Source organism: Rhinolophus sinicus, chromosome 17 (genome assembly GCF_057876585.1).
Source record: "Rhinolophus sinicus isolate RSI-liver-muscle chromosome 17, RSI-T2T, whole genome shotgun sequence".
In the NCBI taxonomy this organism is placed as follows: domain Eukaryota; kingdom Metazoa; phylum Chordata; class Mammalia; order Chiroptera; family Rhinolophidae; genus Rhinolophus; species Rhinolophus sinicus.
Window position 1 is genome coordinate 130,883,446 of NC_142517.1, and position 18,009 is coordinate 130,901,454.

Genomic DNA, 18,009 nt, shown 5'->3' on the forward strand with positions numbered 1-18,009 from the left:
AAGGTTATCATATTCATTACTATTATGCATCCTTTCCAGGATTATCAGCTGACAGCACTTATGTCAGTTAAGAATCTAAATTTATTAAAGAAAATCTGAGAGACATTAAGCATAAGCAATCCATAAAGACTCATGCCATAGACTGAATAGAAAACCTTTCTCCTCTGGCCTTTTAAATACATTTAAATTCATTCCTGTCAAATATAAAGTGAACTTCACACGTGACAAAAATAACAATTTTAAAAGAGGTCTTTAATAATAAACAGTTTAGCAACAGTGATCTACGAGGAGATCTTGCACTTAAAAAATGAAACTAGATGTGAGATTTATTCTAAAAATGTAAGACTAGTTTATAAGCAAAAAAATCAGTAACATGCCATATTAATAAAGGATAAGAACCAACTTATAGATGCAGAAAAAGCATGTGACAAAACCGAACACCCCTTCATAAAAACTCAACAAGCTAGGAATAGAAGAGACATTTCATCAATCTGACAAAGGGCATTTATAAAAACCCACTAACATTATATTTAATGGTTAAAAGGCTGAATGCTTTCCCCCTAAGATCAGGAACAAGACACAGATGTCTACCCTACCACTTCTATTCAACATACTGAAAGGTCTAGTCAGGGCAATTAGGCAAGAAAAAGAAAAGGGCACCCAGATTTGAAAGGAAGAACAGCCATCACAATTTGCAGATAACATACTCTTGTATATAAAAAATCTTATGGAATCCACTCAACACTTAGAACTAATAAATGAGTTCTTAAAAGGTTGGAAGATAGATCAACAATCAATTTTATTTCTATACACTTGCAACGAACAACTCAAAAATGACAATAAGAGTTCTATTTACAATAGCATCAAAAAGAATAAAAAATAAGGGCCGGCCCGGTGGCTCAGGCGGTTGGAGCTCCATGCTCCTAACTCCGAAGGCTGCCGGTTCGATTCCCACATGGGCCAGTGGGCTCTCAACCACAAGGCTGCTAGGTCAATTCCTCGAGACCCACAAGGGATGGTGGGCTCTGCCCCCTAAAACTAAAATTGAACACAACACCTTGAGCTGAACTGCTGCTGAGCTCTCAGATGGCTCAGTTGGTTGGAGCGCGTCCTCTCAACCTCTCAACCACAGGGTTGCCAGTTCGACTCCCGCAAGGGATGTTGGGCTGCGCCCCCTGCAACTAGCAATAGCAACTGGACCTGGAGCTGAGCTGCGCCCTCCACAACTAAGACTGAAAGGACAACTTGAAGCTGAACGGCACCCTCCACAACTAAAATTGAAAGGACAACAACTTGACTTGGAAAAAAAAAAAAGTCCTGGAAATACACACTGTTCCCCAATAAAGTCCTGTTCTCCTTCCCCAATAAAATCTTTAAAATAAATAAATAAATAAAATACTTAGGAATAAAATTAGCAAAAGTGCAAGATTATACCTAGAAAACTATAAAACATTGTTGAAAGAAATTAAAGAAGGCCTAAAAATAAATGGAAAGATATCCCAGGTTCATCGATCAGAAGACTTAATATTGTTAAAAAGCCATTAAAGCTCAAACTGATGTACAGATTCAATGCAATCCCTGTTAATATCACAGCCAGCTTCTTTGTAGAAACTGACAAGCTAATTCTAAAATTCATGTGGAAACTCGAGAGACCCAGAGCAGCCAAAACAATCTGGAAAAAGAATTGGATGATTCACACTTTCTAATTTTAAAACTACAGCGCTAGAGTAATCAAGATAGTGTGGTACTGGCCTAAAGATAGACATAGAAACTAATAAAATAAAACTGAGACCAGAAAAATCTTGTATTTATGGTCAACTGATTTTCAACAAGGGTACTAAAACAATTTAATGGGGCAAAAGAATAGTCTTGATGCTGGGACAACTGGATATCTACATGCAAAATAATAAAGTTGGACCTCTACTTCAAACCATATATAAAAACAAACTCAAAGTGGACCAAGGACCCTAATTTAACAGCTAAAATTAGCCCTAAAGAATCAAAAGCAGGGACTTGCAGACACATGCACACCCATGTTCACAGCAGCATTATTTGCAATAGCCCAAAGGTGGGAACAACCCAAATGTCCACCGATGGGTAAGTGGATAAACAAAATGTGATAAATACATACAATTCAGTCTTAAAAAGGAAGAAAATTCTGAGACGTGCTACAACATGGATGACCCATCATTATATTACACTAAGTAAAATAAACCAGTCACAAGAGGTCAAATACCGTATGATTCTGTGTATATGAGGGACCTAGAATAATCAAATTCAGAGAGAAAGTAGAATGGTGGTTGCTAGGGTCTAGGGAGAGAGGGATATGGAGAGTTACTGTTTAATGGGAACAGAATTTCCATTTGGGAAGGTGAACAAGTTCTGAAGGATGTATAATTTACCACACACACAAAAAATGGTGAAAACTAATACACCAATGTTTATAGAAGAATTGCTTATAAAATCCAAAGTAGAAACAATCCAAATGTCCCTTAACCGATGAATGGATAATTAAATGTGGTGTATACATGATAGAATATTAGTCAATAAATGGAACTGAAGTACTACTGACGCATGCTCCAACATGGCTAAACCTTGAAAACATGCTAAGTGGAAGAAGCCAGTCATAAGTATATACAGTATATAATAGTATATATACAGGATTACACAGCATATTAATTCCATTTACGTGTCCAGATAGAGACTCTAAAGTAGATTAGCATGGCCTATGGGTTTGGGTGAGAGAATGAAGAGTGACTGCTAGTGGGTACAACATTTCTTTGGGGGAGATTAAAATGTTCTAATCTGACTTGAATTACGGTTGTGTAAATCTTGTGAATATACTAAAACCACTGAATTGTACACTTTGAAGGGGTAAATGCTGTACGTAAATTATATTGCAATAAAGATAAAAAACAACCACTCGCTAAAAAGTCTATTTCTAAGACCATCAAGTATAATACAATACTGTTATCAGAGAAAACATTGTAGTACATCTTCCCATGGTGGTGGTGGCAGATGGGGGCAGAGGGAATGGAGAGAAAAAAAGAATTCCTTTCAACATAGGACTATTGTCTTTAAATCTAGAACTCAGTCCCTGATATACTTGAAAAAAATACATACTTAATTAGAAAACTCCGAACCAACTAAAAATGTTCTATATTCTAAAACAGTGCCATGTTGTAAATTTCCCAAAGGTATCTTGATATAAAGAATGCATGCTTTGCAGTCAAATAGATCTGAGTTCTAAGACTCATGGCTCAGCGTCACTTGTCTGCTATGAGAAATTGGGCAAGTTATTGAGCCTCAAAGTTTTGTTTTCCTCCCTGAAAAAAGAGGATATTACATGCCTGCCTGGGCGCTGCAAGGATAACACACAACACACACACATATACAGTACCAAGGACATAGCAGGTGCTCAAAACCTGGTTGTTACTATTTTGACCTCTAAGTTTCTTAAAAGTTTGAAAGTAAGAACTTGTAGTAAGAACACATGCTGATAAGGTTAGCATAAAATGTCTCAGCCTCATTGCACTGCTTTTGGAAAAGCGTGTCCTGTTTAAGAACCTTAGAGATCTTTGTATTCTTAGTCTCAGCAATCCTCTGCCTAGGAATTTACCCAAAGGAAACAAAAAATATAAAATAAAATAAAAATTTACACACATCACGGTGTGCACTGTATCAATACGTATAATCATTAAAATAAATTACAACAGGCTAGGGAAATGATTTTGTAAGTTATAGTACACCAACCAAAACAATTGTGAAAATAAATACAAAAATATTGAGGGTATATTAAAATTAAAAATATGTATGCTGTGACTTAAAACCATGAAATACATATTCCTGTACTCAAATGTTATGCAAAGATTAAGAGTCCTATATGTAATTGGGATTACAGGCAATTTTCCCCTATTCTAAAAAACTGTAAACTGTTGTTATATTTTATTAAACAAATTACAGTGTATTTAATCTAAGTGAGTTATACATTCAACATAGTCATAATTTATACTCCTGCAAAGTAAAGGCACACTGGTTGCATTCTTGGTGGCAGAGAGCCAGGAACTGTGCACATGTTTTTCCTGCTATACTACCTTAGGCAAACACTCACTTGAGAAACTGGCTCTTAGCTGTACTTGGGTCACCAACAATGCAAACATTTATGTCCCCTCGAAGGGAGGTTCCTTCCCCTGTTGTCTTTGGAACACCACCGAAGAGCATCAGCAGGACACCCCGTTTTACTTCATCACTGCCTGAAATGAAATCCCAAGGTGTTTTTCAACATGAGGTTAAACAGCACCAGAAACAACAAAGGCATATTTACTCATCAGAAAAGCAGACAGCTGAAGCAAAGCTGACATGAAAAGACCTCTTCTTAACACACTAAAAAACTTTCATGATCTAATCTGTGTGCTTTAAGAAATCACATGTTGCTCTTTTATAATCATTATTTCGATTTTAAGTTTATGCCACAAATGGATAGAACTCTTACCATGTATAGTAGGGAACAAGCTGGTACAAAGATTGTGGTATAGGTTTTTATCTTGACTCATTTCAAACACTTTCTCCCATTCCTTCACAGTCATTTGGTTCTTAATGCTCTCAGCTGTCTGTTCCTCATCTCGGAGCTCTTTCCCTCCAAACTGAGGGATGAAGAAGAAAGGAAAAATGTTAGTATAGAAATAGTCAAAATAATGTGAAAGAGAAGGAACTCAACTACAAACAAAATATAGTCTGAGAGGTCAATTTTAGAAGCTGTTGCCTATAAAAGCGTTTTATTTTTTTTAAATCCCCAAACTAGTAAGCCCTAAGTTAATCAAGATCCTGAAGAGTTTGTTATTTGTCCAGTGAAATAAAAACAACAAAAAAGCTACCACCATTGTTTTATGTTGCGATCTAAATAAATTTGAGAGCTCAAGAGATGACCCATAATAAAATGTTAGCCAATAATATAAAGGTGAAAATGAAGTGACAGAATATTATGTTCTCTCTTTTTCCAATTCTGGACTATTTTCAAATGCTTTCTCTCTTTTTTCCCATTCAGGACACAGAATCAAACTGTAACACCAGGGTCTATCACTCTCAGGAAGAGCAATGTACTTCCCAGAACACTAAATCTTTTTATTTGTACTTTCTCTAGGAGCATGACCGAGGAACTGTGCTAATTAAAAATCAAAAACTCCACCATGGATAATTTGTAATAACGCATTTAAAGCAATGAGTTCTTACATATGAAAACAAGTAAGACTTTTCCTCAAGGTCAGAAAGACAGACATGAAAAGATTTGGTTTTAAAACTAAAAAACCAAATCTCAACTCAACCCCGTACCTTTAACACTCACTAGAGAACTCTAACTTTGTGGCAGCCGTAGGGCATGTGTTTCTCAAGCTTTGCCATTCTAGTAAGAGGACTCACCCTTGGGTTGGTTGGAGCAACACAGCAGGCCAGAAAAACCAGCCTGTATGAAAGGTCCCTCACACCAAGGGCCCGAAGTCCTCGAATGCCTTCTGTCTCATAACCGTCAACACCAGTGACACGAGAATTAGTTTCTGCACGTGCTCCTGAAAGAGTAAATGATAAGCTGTTTCGTAGCTCAAATACTGAAGGTTCTAAGAATCAAAACTGCTCAAATAAATGAAACCTATAAATCTAAAGATTTCATTTAGGCTGAAATTTTTCAGACCAATACCTTTTGTAGCAAAATCAATTTGTCTTTTATTCTCACCATATTTTCTTATTCACTCTCTGATTGGTAGCCAAACATCAGACAAGGAAGCCACAAGAAGCCAGATACCAGGCAGTTCATGTTAACAGAATTTGTTACATTTGAGCCACAAATGACCAACCTGGTGTGCTAAGCTTAGAGACATCAGGCACAACAATCAGTGTCCCTATAAAGTCACACTTGTCACCAGCTTGAGCTGACTCCACAGCTTCAGCCCGCAGGATCACTTCTAAACTTCGAGGGATACTTCCTCGAGGAAGCTCAGCTTGAGTCTCTTGAATACGAACCTGTAACAAAGACAAACGGCCAAGAATAAGAGATCTCCTTCAAATGCCACATGATCTAAATTAAATGTCACAAATATTGGCATATTTGAAACTACCTTACCGTTTGCAGGTTTTTGACATGTGCCAAATTATCTTAAAATTTTCTACCCTAAAACCCCAGTTTAGTAAGAGATTATATCTATTTAAAATCTTCACTTTTACTCTCATTAAAAAAGTTTCTTTTTTCCTTTGTTCAAACTGACTATGCAATTTAATATCTGTTCTATGTTCCATCCTCCTCTAAATTTTCATGGAAATTTTATGAAAAATTTCACATACTTTAAATCCACAACCTCCACCTCAATGCAACTGTTAACATTACTTAGACACACTTACATTTTTACTGTATTATTTCAAACAAATTGTAAAAATCAAGATACTTCCTCTGTAAATATTTTAGCACTCATCTCCTAAGAATATACGTAACCATAATACCATTATCACACCAAAAGAATGAAATAATATTTAATTCCATAATGTGTTCTATTATCTAGTCCATCTTCAAATTTCCCCAATTGTCAAAAATGTCCTTTATTACAGATGTTTTTTTTTTTTTTTTCAAACCAAGACTCAATCTATTCAGTTTATATGGGGTTGTTACATCATGTTCTTTTTCAAATATAAAGCACCTCCCATTCAAAGTTTTTGGTAGAGTATGTACTTCTTATAAACTAAGTATCAAATTAATGTAAGAAAAGTAAGGACTGATCCGAGGTGTTGGTGGACATCATGTATCTGGTAACGGGGTTTGTTGAGCCAAGTGGGCAGTTTGTGAAGGACTCAATTAGGCTGGTTAAAAAATGCACCAAACCTGATAGAAAAGAATTCCAGAACGTTGGCATGGCAATAGCAATAGGATTTGTTATAATGGGATTCACTGGCTTGTGTGTGAAATTGATCCTTATCCCTATTAATAACATCATTGTTGGTGGCTGAAATACCTTTTCGAAGAGGGTTTTTTTAATCTTGGGGATTGGTGAACCAGTGAGGACTTGAGAAGCTCATAGAGTAAAAGTTTGCCTATATATTTTGTTTTTCTCTCATTATTTTCCTTCCAAGACATCTATTTCTAAATTAAAATAATTTCACACACAAAAAGGACTAAAAGCTGAATGAAATATTAATTATTTATCTTAGTCTGGTACTCATTTTTCCAGGCTTTAGTGCTTGAGCTGCTACAACTTTTCTTTCCCCTTTGGAGACCCCAGCATTACTAAGTCCTGCAGAGACCTGAGACACTCCCGTGTCCCCCTTTATTCTTACTGCTATCATTCAACTCTAGCCCATGTACTACAACTTCCAATTATTAGTCTCTTGTTAAATGCAAACCACTGTCCCATTAACCTTCCTTTAAAAAAGAAAAATTCACATGCCCTGAAAATATATTTCCCTTACTTATCAAGATAGGTCCAAACTTCTCAACCTGAGAGCTAAGGCTCCACGTACCTCCATGCCTCATACCAAACCATCGCTCAGATGCTCTCCAATGCGGCTCCTCTACTTCAGTCATGATAACCCTCACTGCTATTGCCAAACGTGTCCATTTGCACCTGTCCTTTTATTCACACCTTCCTCCCTCCTACCCACCAACTCCAAGTCTTACACCAACAGGTCTCCACTTCTCCAAGGTTTTCTTAACTCTAGATAATAATAGTTACTATTTATTCTTTAACAAATACCTTTTGTCAGTCTGAAGAAGCTTACAATCCAAGATATTAAAGGTTAAAACACATTTATGTACTGATAAATTTGTATTAAGAATTTTTGGCATAACTCTGTAGTCACATTTGGTAATCCTTGCCTTACAGAAAAACTGACTTTAACATTGCCTAAACAAGCGTGTAACAATAATCGCAGTGCCTAGAAGCGAATTATTAGCATAGACAGAATCTGACCTTAACAGAAGTTAATAAATACCTTTTGAAAATCGACAAATCTGGATTTATTTGTATCGAGCAGGAATCTCTTTCTGTTGGCACAAACTGGATTCCGGCATATGTTTGGCTGCGTGTATTTGAACTGCTGCTCCACGTCCTTGATCACTGTCTGACAGTCCAAGCACAGGAAAGTTCCGCTCACGAGCTCTGGGTGAACTGGGTGCGTCCGCACCACCTGCCCACTGATCCGAGTGAGCAAACCGATTCTGGATGCGGTGAGCTCCCGAATTCTGTTTAAAGACGGATGTCCCATTGGTGAGTAAAGGACACCAAAAAAATGAAATTTTAATTATAAAACAGGATGATCCCATCTTTGTTTTATATGCAAATATACCTTTTGTTTATCTACAATTTCTAAAAAAGTACGTACTACTTTCATAATAAAGGTATCATGGGAAAAAAATTTTAGTCAGAAGTTCAGAAACACTTCCTTTACTTCACAACCCATTTTATATTAAATAACTTAGTAACTTAAGTAATTTCAGTAAAGTTTTCAAACTATTCAATTTCTTCCAGTAAATTAGTTCTTTAAATAACTGTGAAAGGGAAAAACTGTTTAAAAGTTATGCCATTTAAGCTTTGACAAAAATTTCCAAAAACTCGTTTTTTGTCACAATTTGTGACTGTTCTCAGTTTTCATATTTTCTCATTTGAGTCATTTTCCCCAAAATGTTCTAAAAGGTATCCTAAAATACCACAATACTCAGAAATTGCTTTACTTAATTTACTTTCCATTTCAACTCCCTAGAAAAATCTATTTCTCCAAAATAAACTTTTTGGACAATTGGGTATAACTTACAGATTTAAGATGACAACCTCCTGCATTTTCTGACAATTAAGTGATCCCTATACTATTTGGTGAATCGCCTTTCTTCCAAAGAAGGGTTTCTTACTTGTGTCTGGTAGATAGGTCTTGGAATGCAACATAAAAATCCTTGGCAAGAGGGATCTCTTTACGGTCTTTGATGAAGGTTTTCACGGCCCGACACAGGTAAGGATAAACTCTGAAAAGGAAACAAAAAAAGATGAACTGACATCCTCGAGAGGCTTATCACCTAGGCCTCCTTCCCCCACATGCTTGCCAACAGCTGAGACTAAGTAATTGCATCTGGTTACAACCAAGCCTTAGAATTTAACTATGCAGGACACCTCTATTATCTAGTTCAGGTTTAGGAGCCTTTTTCAATCCTCTCCTATCCCACCACAAATAGATCTAAGACAAAAGAAACATAGAAGATAAAATGCTATACCCGAATATCTATTATCTTTAAAAATAACCATTCAGCACACATACTGCAGGCCACTTGTCTAAAATGATGCTACCTCTCAACAATCTGGGGGGTTTACGATCTAGCAAGGCAGCCTCCCATTTGGTGTCAAGGTCGAGTAATTTTTCTAGGTTTAATTCTTCATTGGTAAGAAGTAGATGAGGGCAGGGGAGGAATGTGTGTACTGATGCAGAGCAAATTGGCAGAACGTCCCATTTGACTGTTTAGACTGAAGCGTGCATATTCTCTTGATGTAAGTTCCCAGCAGCAGCTGTAGCTTGGTTTAAGCAGTGGGATCTGAAGTCCTCTGAAAAATTAGGTACTTTCAGGAGACACAATTGCTGCATGACCAGTGCATAAGGTATGGCCAGAAGTGTTTCTACCACCAGCCCTAATTTTCTCCCCCTCTCTCACTTGTCAGTACAACTTTTCCTGTTGCATAATTTCACAATGAACTCTGCTGCTATCTCTCCAATTATTCTTGACGGTCAAGTATGATTAGAAACATGGAGACAAGGCCTCTATATCCGGTCTACAGGAGTAAGGAACAGGACTACGTCTCCTTACTCCTGGGTCTGCATTTCTTTCACAACTGTCCACAATGTTTATTTTAACTTGATTTTATTTATACAGATTGTCATATTTTTTTAATCCAAATACAAAGATTTGTGTTAAAAGGTGTTTCTTGCTTTACACAGCAATTAAAATAAAAACGAAAGCCTAAGTTATTAAACACAATGATTAATTTCTGCCCCAAAATACCAATCAGCTATTCAAATGTTTTCAAGGGATTTTACATGACACAGAAAAATATGTTTTACTTGTTAAGTGAAAAGGGCAGGATGCTCTATCGTATGATCCCAATAATTACATATACACAGATACACATCAACATGTGTTAGGAGATCCTTAGGAAATGCTGCACTTGCCGACCTGAAAGGCTCTTGGAACTTTGTTGCAACAGACCTGCTAACGATGGTCACCTATGGGTGGGGGATCACAAATGTACAGATGATTTTACTCTCCCTGTTCTTCTCTACTTTCTAAATTTTCTACAATATACACTGACTTTTATAATTTAAAAAAATTAAACTTCAAGAGAAGAACAACGTCACTGCTGTAAAGACATCTCTGATCAAGAACAGGATCCACATAAACTTTTGCAAAACATCTATGGGTGTGCGTGGGCATGGAAAATCAAATGAATGACACCAACAGCACTGAATGCCACACACAACTTAAGTAAACGATCCTCATAAAACTTAGGAAAACTATATAGAAAGCTAAGGTTTTCAACATGTGAAAAATAGTCAGCTCTAGAAAGGCCTAAATTATTAGTTCAGAGCAATACTAAATTGACCACTGGCTGTATCAAAGGGCCTGTGTGACAACTGCCCTTCTGACTCACAAATGAACACTTCCTGTCCAAAAAGAGCTGGCCTCCCCAGGCTCCAGACCTATTCAAAGTCAAGAAGATTAATACACCATACCTATAGAACTCTTCTTGAATCGTGGTGGAAAGTTGTTGGTTAAACTGCTCCAGGTCCACAAAACTCACAACCAATGTATTTCTCTCAGGACGTATTAGCTCTTCTGCTAACTGCAAGTACTTAATTTCTCCATCGCTGTTCTGGAACCTGGGGATACATGCAAGTCACATTAAGCTGAAGAATTAGGCAGTAAAAAGAAGACTCCACATGACTGGTAATTCAATGTATTGGTTAAAGATCATCAGCTTTAGGGTAAGACAGGTCCGTTTTAGTAGTATGTAACTTGGGGCAAGTTTCTTATCCCTTCTAAATCTGCCACTCTCCTTTTTGAAAAAAATTAAAACAACATGAAAAAAAAAACAGATTAGGACATCACTTTACCTTCTAAGGTTACTGTGAAGATTAAATGAGACAATGCCTGTAAAATGTTGTATGCAGAGCCAAGAACATAGAAAAACTAGATCTTCAGATTTTAACCAGAATTTCTTGATTTAATATTTTCTAAACAACAAATGCTGACTACTCTTTTACTATTGTTATGTATAACTAAAATTGGGAAATGTTAAATCAAGAAATTCAGGTTAAAATCTAAAAACTCAATTTCTATCGAGAAGACTGACAGATTAGTTGTTGGGTTAAGAACCAGAATAAAGGGGGCCTGCCTGGTGGCTCAGGTGGTTGGAGCGCCATGCTCCTAAGTCACCGGTTTGATTCCCACATGGGCCAGTCTCTACAGCTAAGCTTGTGAACAGCTATCCCTGGAGCTGGGCTGCCATGAGCAGCCGATAGCTGGCAGCGGACAGACCGACGACCAGCAACTGGCTGCGGACGACTGGCAACTGACTGCCTGGGGAGGGGGTGGGGAGGACAACACACGCAAGGCTCATAAGACCAGCATGGGCCAGGGAGCTGTGTCCTACACAACTAGACTGAGAAACAACAGCTTGAACCGGAGTGGGGGAGGGGGGGCGGGCGGGCGGGGGGGGGGCTGGGGGGGCGGGCGGGGGGGGCTGGGGGGGCGGGGGGGTGGAAGAAGGGAGGGGAAAAAACCCAACAGAATAAAAATACACAGAAATAAGATTCTTCACTGCCCAAGACCTCAGAAAAATGGGAACACACACACAATATAAAGCTGGTGTGTTTTTTCCAAAAGTATCATACAAACACATTTGCTTTTCGTTCTTTTAACATAATATGCAGATTAATTTTGAGGCAAAATCAATTCCTCCTTCAAATACAGCATGTTCTAACTCTGTTAAGATTTACTGAACGACTCTGCAAAAGCACTATGCCGGAAGTAACTGAAGCTGCAGATGAGTGCTGTTCCTGCCTTAGGGTTGAGGGTCGACACTCTCCGGAGACACTCCTACTAAAGAGAGGTACAAGACTACCTAAATGTCCGTCACAAATGATTAAAGAAAATGTGGTATACACATGCAGTGGAATACTATTCAGCCTTAAAAAAGGAAATTCTGCTACATGTGTCAATATGGATGAACCCTGAGGACATTATGCTAAGTGAAATAATGATTCTACTTATACAAGATATCTAATAAAAGTCAAATTCATACAATCAAAAAGTGGAATGGTCATTGCCAGGCTGAAGGAAGGGGGAAAATGTAGAGGTACTAATCAACAGGTAAAAAGTTTCAGTCAAGCAAGATGAATAAACTCTAACAGATCTACTGTACAACAACCCTGTACCTATACTCAACAATATATTGCAGTCAAAAATTTGTAAAGAGGGTAGATCTCATGTAAGTGTTCTTTCCACAATAAAAGAAAAAAGAAAAAAAAAGGTGGAAGTGCAAGAAATGTGATAGGGGAATATAAACTAATTCTACCTAACATCTAGAAAGGCTTCATGCATCTAAAAGGTGGCACTGGAATTCAGCCTTGAAAGACTTAAAATCTGAAAGGAAAACAAGCAGTAGATAGACTGGTTACAGATGTCTACAAGTACGTGGCAGTAAGAAAAGGTATGGAAGGAAGGTGGATGATGACAGGCTGGCTGTGGGAGATGAAACTGAAAAGAGGAGCTGTGAAGAATTTGGACTTTTTCCATAAGCAATGGCAAATCAAAGTTGGTATTCTGAAAGAGAGTTAGCATTTTTTCCCCAACAAAGGACAGGGATTATTTGTTTGGTTCATCATCATCCCTAGCATCTAGCTGCATGGTAAGCTGCAAGGTAGTGAAGGTAATGATATCACTGATTGAAATGAAACATGAATTGAGGACCTCTGTAATGTGGTGTGGTGGCTAGGTGGGATTAAGGATGGGATTTACATTGAAGATGAAGTGGCTGACAGGTAAAGATCCTGGAAATGGTATTACCAGATATAATGGAAAATGGCAACTTGGGAACATAAGGGTAAAAAGGTTTGGTGTTGTCTGATAGGTTTATCAGGTTTCACAAAGGAGGTGTGAGTCTTTAACTGAGCTTTGAAGGATGACTATGTCACGCAGAGAATAACATTGCCAAAGGTAGGGAAATATAAATTATGGTGTTAAGTAAATCACAATTTTGTATTACAGAATTATTCACAATAAAAGTGGAAACAACCCAATGTCCATGGACATATGAATGGACACAGAAAATGTGGTATACACATACAATGGAATATTATTCAGCCTTAAAAAGGAAACTCTGGCACACGCTACAACATGCATGAACTCTAAAGACATGCTAAGTGAAATAAGCTGGTCACAAAAAGACAAATACTTAATGATTCCAAGCATATGAGGTACTGTCACACGCACAGACAGAAAATAGAACGGTGGTTGTCAGGTGCTGAGGGGGTGGGGGGAAAGGAGAGGAATTGTTTAATGGGTGCCTAGTTTCAGTCTGGGAAGAGTTCTGGAGAAGGACGGTGATAATGGCTGCATAACAAAGCGAATGTACTCTGTCTACACTTAAACAAGGTTAAAGTGGTACATTTTTTTTAAAGTGGTAAATTTTATGTTATGTATATTTTACCACAAGTAAAAAAAGGATTCATAGGACATTCCAAAATGTTCACACTTCATCCCGAGGCAGCAGAACCCACGCTCTCAAGTAAAGAAGTGAGTATCTACACTAAAAACCGTTAACTGGAGGCAGTGGTGTCAAACCAGGGAGCGGGGGTTAGGAGAGGCCAGGAGCCCAGAAGGCAACTGAGAAAAAAGTGGGGGGTGGGGTTTGGAAAGAAAGGACAGAAAGGAGTACGTTCAGCTACTTTTAAGCAGGGAAGGCTCACCCTCACCCCAGCACGTTAGACCACAGGGTCCACTCTAGCACTTTCATCTCCACAGGCTCCCGGGTGGCCAGGGACCTCGGTGCCAACACCAGGGTCCTGGTTGTGTAGTCCCTTCGGGCGTCTGCCGTAATTCCGGTGACAGTTCGGCTTCTCGCTCGACCCTGCCCACGTGTGGCCTAGCGGGACGTTATTTATCCTCCCCGGGCCTCAATTTCCGCCCAGGTAATCGGGGGCGACACGACCACCAGCCTTAAGGTAGTGAAGACTGAATGGTGGAGTAAAGCGCGTAGCCTGGGGCACAAGAAGAGCTTGAGGAAGGGTTCGCCATGATTTCGCCCTTGCAAACCAAGCCAGCCGGTCCTAGCTCCTAGCCGGGGCCTGGCTAAGCCCCACGCGCCGCTCCCCACGGTGCGCGATCCCGGGTCCGGAACAACCGCCGGCCACACACCTCAACCCTGCCCTCGGGCACTGGGCTCCCGGGTTCCTAAAGCTGGGAGGGGCGGCTCGGGGAAGTTCGGCGAGAGAGGGCAGACCGCTGACTTACTCCTCCAAGAAGTCCAGGAAGAGCTTCTGGCACTTCTCCGCCACCTCGTCGCGGACTTCCAGGCGCTGGCTGCCGGCGCCCGGCTCCGCTGCCGCCGCGAGGTCCATGGCTGTACAGCGTCCAGGGGCAGGCGCCGACCAGCTGGGCCGCCACGAGTCGCCTCTCCCCGACGCGGCGACTTTGCGCTTACCGCCGCCGCCGCCTCAGCTCCGCCCCCGGGACGGCCGGAGCCAATCGCGAAGCAGGAGCACGGAGATTTCGCGCCAAACTTTCCGGAAGAACGCTGAGACCTCTCCCTTAGTCCCGCCCACGAAGCGGGGATTTCGCGCCAAAAGCAAAAACCTGCTGAAACGGGGGTGGGGGTGGAGGGGGGGGGGTGTCAGCCTGCGCGCCTGCGCAGTGTGGTTGGGTCCTGGGGAATTTGGCTTCTAGAGCATGTTACAGAGGTCATATCATTGTTTGTGTGGCTTTTAAAATGTTCTTCAAATCATTCCACTGACATTAATTGAGCAGTAAGCGTAGGGCTTTGTGGAAGAGAAAAATGAGTAAGACTCAGACCTTCAGCTTGAGCCGTCTAATCGGAGGAAATAAACTGTAAACCAGGGTAAAACATTAAAAGAGCGAACATGGATGTATACACAGTACCGGGGATGGGGAGTTGGCATAGTTATGCTGGTAGTGCTGACCCGGGAAAATCAGCGAAATATTTGACACTGTTGATTAATTGCTCTCTTAAACGCACTGCTTGCTTGCGACCTCCTGATTTTTCTTCCCCCTTCTTTGGTCATCTTTCTCCGACTTCGTTTCACTTGTTTTTTCATCTATCTCTTTGGCCATTCTTGTTTAGCCTCCTTTATAAGCGCCAAGTCTTCTTCAGTGAGTCCCCTAAATATTCTGGTCCCAGAGCCCTCCTTTCCCATAAAGGAGCTCTCTTGGGCGACTCCCTGCAGTCCCTTGGCGCCAATTAACATATGGGTGCTGATGACTTACAAATGTGTGTCAACAGCCGATACTGTTTCTTGAGCCTCCAGGAGATTAAGAGAAGCCTGGACCACTTTCAGTTTTTGAGGCCTTCATTCAGCACATTAAAAAATGTTTTTTTCAATGTCAAAGAGGGTGACAGAAGTTACAGTAATTCTTTTAACACACACACTTCACAAGATATTCACAAGGTTTAACAAAAATGCTCATTGCTAATGTACTGTCATGTATGGGAGATTGTATGTATTACCTCATTTGAAGACGATGAGAACCCTTGAGGCTCTGTATCCATCCTCAACCCTTCCCAGCTCCAGAATCTACCTGCCTATGGACATCACTACTTGTATGTATTTTAGGAACCTCAAACTCAACCTGCTTCATGCTATTCACAACCCTTGTCTACTAGGAATGGATCCAGGAGATATTTAGGAGCAGTATGCTGACCAGGTTGCCTAATACTCTCGAAAGGCCTTACTCTTTTCTTTTCCATTTTTTACCTTCTCTTCATCTTCTATCCTCGGGGTAGATTTCTCAGAACTAAAGTCCCATGTACCGAAGGAAAAAAAAGAAAGCAAAGAACAAGAGTGTAGAATTACAGGCTAATTTGCAGCTATGCCCATTTGAGAGAAACTTGGGACTTCCTCTTTTCAACCCTCCACACCTCACAGGTCCTCTCTTCCACCTTCAGACTTCACCTCTGGACCAGAATAGCAGGTAAGTTCGCCAAGTGAGGGTTGTGGGATACCTCAGGAGGAGGGTGTGGGTTATGAAACAGCTCTGTGCTGTATCCCAGGAGTTGTACGCCTCCATGTGTGTGTGAGTGTGTGTGTGTGTGTGTGTGTGTGTGTGTGTGTGTGTGTGTGTGTAGGCCTGAGACTGCTATCCTTAGAAGGGCCTGCTTGCAAGGTTGGCCACTGGCTAGCATTTGGGAGCTTGACTGGTAAAGAGTTCCCTACACTGGTATCATATGACACCTCCCATAAATGATAAGGATGGCTCACTGTGCCTAAAATGTTTGTACAAACAGTGTGGTTTATGCTGAACATCTTCTGAGTAGTATTTGGAATCTTGACATGTGCTAGGTAGGTGGTGCCTATTTAACAGCACCAATAAAAACTCTGGGCTTTTCTAATGAGCTTTCCTGGTAGAAAATGTGGTATGCGTACTGTCATAGTTTGATGCTGGGGAGAAATTAGTGCATTCTGTATGAGTCTACAGGGAGAGGACTCTAGGAAGCTTGTACTTAGTTTCCTTTGGACTTTGCCTGTCCCATATACGTTTTCCCTTTGCTGATTTTATTTTCTACCCTTTTGCTGTAACAAATCATAGCTGTGAGTACAATTTTATATATTGAGTCCTGCGAGTCCTAGCAAATCATTGAAACTGAGGATGGTTTTGAGGACCCCCAACACAATATATGTGTTTTTTTTAACTTTCTTATAATAGAATTTCAAACATACACAAATGTAGAATAATAAAATAATGCCATTGTAATTTTATAATAGTCCAAATAGTATATAATGAACTCCCATTATATAACCCCAATAACCATCAATGTGTGGCCAATCCTGTCCCAACCACACACTCCATCTGCTTTTCCCTCTCCATTATTATCTTAAAATTTTTATTTAGATACTAATAGTTGCAAAAGATAGTACAGAGTTCTCATACATTATTCTGTGCCCATTTCCCCCTATTGTTAACATTTTACTTTACTATAGTACATTTGTCACAACTAAAGAACTAACTTTGGTACAGTACTATTAACTAAACTCCATACATTAGTTGGATTTCACTAATTTTCCTCTAAGGTACTTTTTCTTTTCCAGGACCCCATCCAGGACACCACATTACATTGAGTTGTCCCGTCTGCTTAGTCTCCTCTGCTCTGTGAAATTTCTCAGACTTTCCTTGGTTTCGATGACATTGATAGTTTTAAGGTATACTGCTCAGGTATTTTGCAAAACATCTCTCAATTGGGATTTGCCTGATGTTTTTCTTTTGCTTAGACTGTGCTTTGGGAGGTAAAGCACAGAGGCAAGCACAGTTCTCACCACTCCCTTACAGTTTTGAAGCAAATCCTATATATCATATCATTTCATATGTAGATATTTCAGAATGACGACAACATAAGGGCTCTTTTTCCTGAGACGTATGTTTGGCTCGGAAGGAAAATTCCTTCAAACAGCTGTAGCAGTATGGGTTGATGGTGCTGACTCTTTTAAATCTAACCAATATTTTGCTAACTAACATTTCAACTTACTTTGAATAAAGCCAGCAGATTAAATTTTTACATGATTTATTTTAGGTGATATGCAATATTCAGTAAGATATTTATCAAATCATATTAGAAAAAGTTTCTTCCAAACACAGTTAATCTTCATCTTACAAAATATTTAATATATCCTACCGCTTATTAAGAAAGTAAGAAAATTATATGCTAGCTGTGATATTATTTTTTTCTCCCCGCCCTCCCCTTGTGATAAGTTATTTTTAACAAT

General features: G+C 39.6%; 1 protein-coding gene and 1 pseudogene across 1 annotated transcript in view; one reads left to right on the plus strand and one right to left on the minus strand.

Annotated features, from left to right (window-relative positions):
* MCM6 (minichromosome maintenance complex component 6) overlaps positions 1–14,737 on the minus strand; it is a 34,518-nt gene extending 19,781 nt beyond the window's left edge. The window contains exons 1-8 of the mRNA XM_019731162.3: positions 14,528–14,737; positions 10,747–10,893; positions 8,882–8,992; positions 7,969–8,218; positions 5,847–6,012; positions 5,416–5,561; positions 4,493–4,643; positions 4,112–4,253 (exon numbers count right to left, since the gene is read on the minus strand). Of these exons, the coding sequence (XP_019586721.3) occupies positions 4,112–4,253; positions 4,493–4,643; positions 5,416–5,561; positions 5,847–6,012; positions 7,969–8,218; positions 8,882–8,992; positions 10,747–10,893; positions 14,528–14,634 (1,220 nt within the window). The 5' untranslated portion in view covers positions 14,635–14,737. The remainder of the gene's footprint in view (positions 1–4,111; positions 4,254–4,492; positions 4,644–5,415; positions 5,562–5,846; positions 6,013–7,968; positions 8,219–8,881; positions 8,993–10,746; positions 10,894–14,527) is intronic.
* Positions 6,781–6,987, plus strand: LOC148754852 (protein transport protein Sec61 subunit gamma pseudogene; annotated as a pseudogene).
* Positions 14,738–18,009: the final 3,272 nt, after the last annotated feature.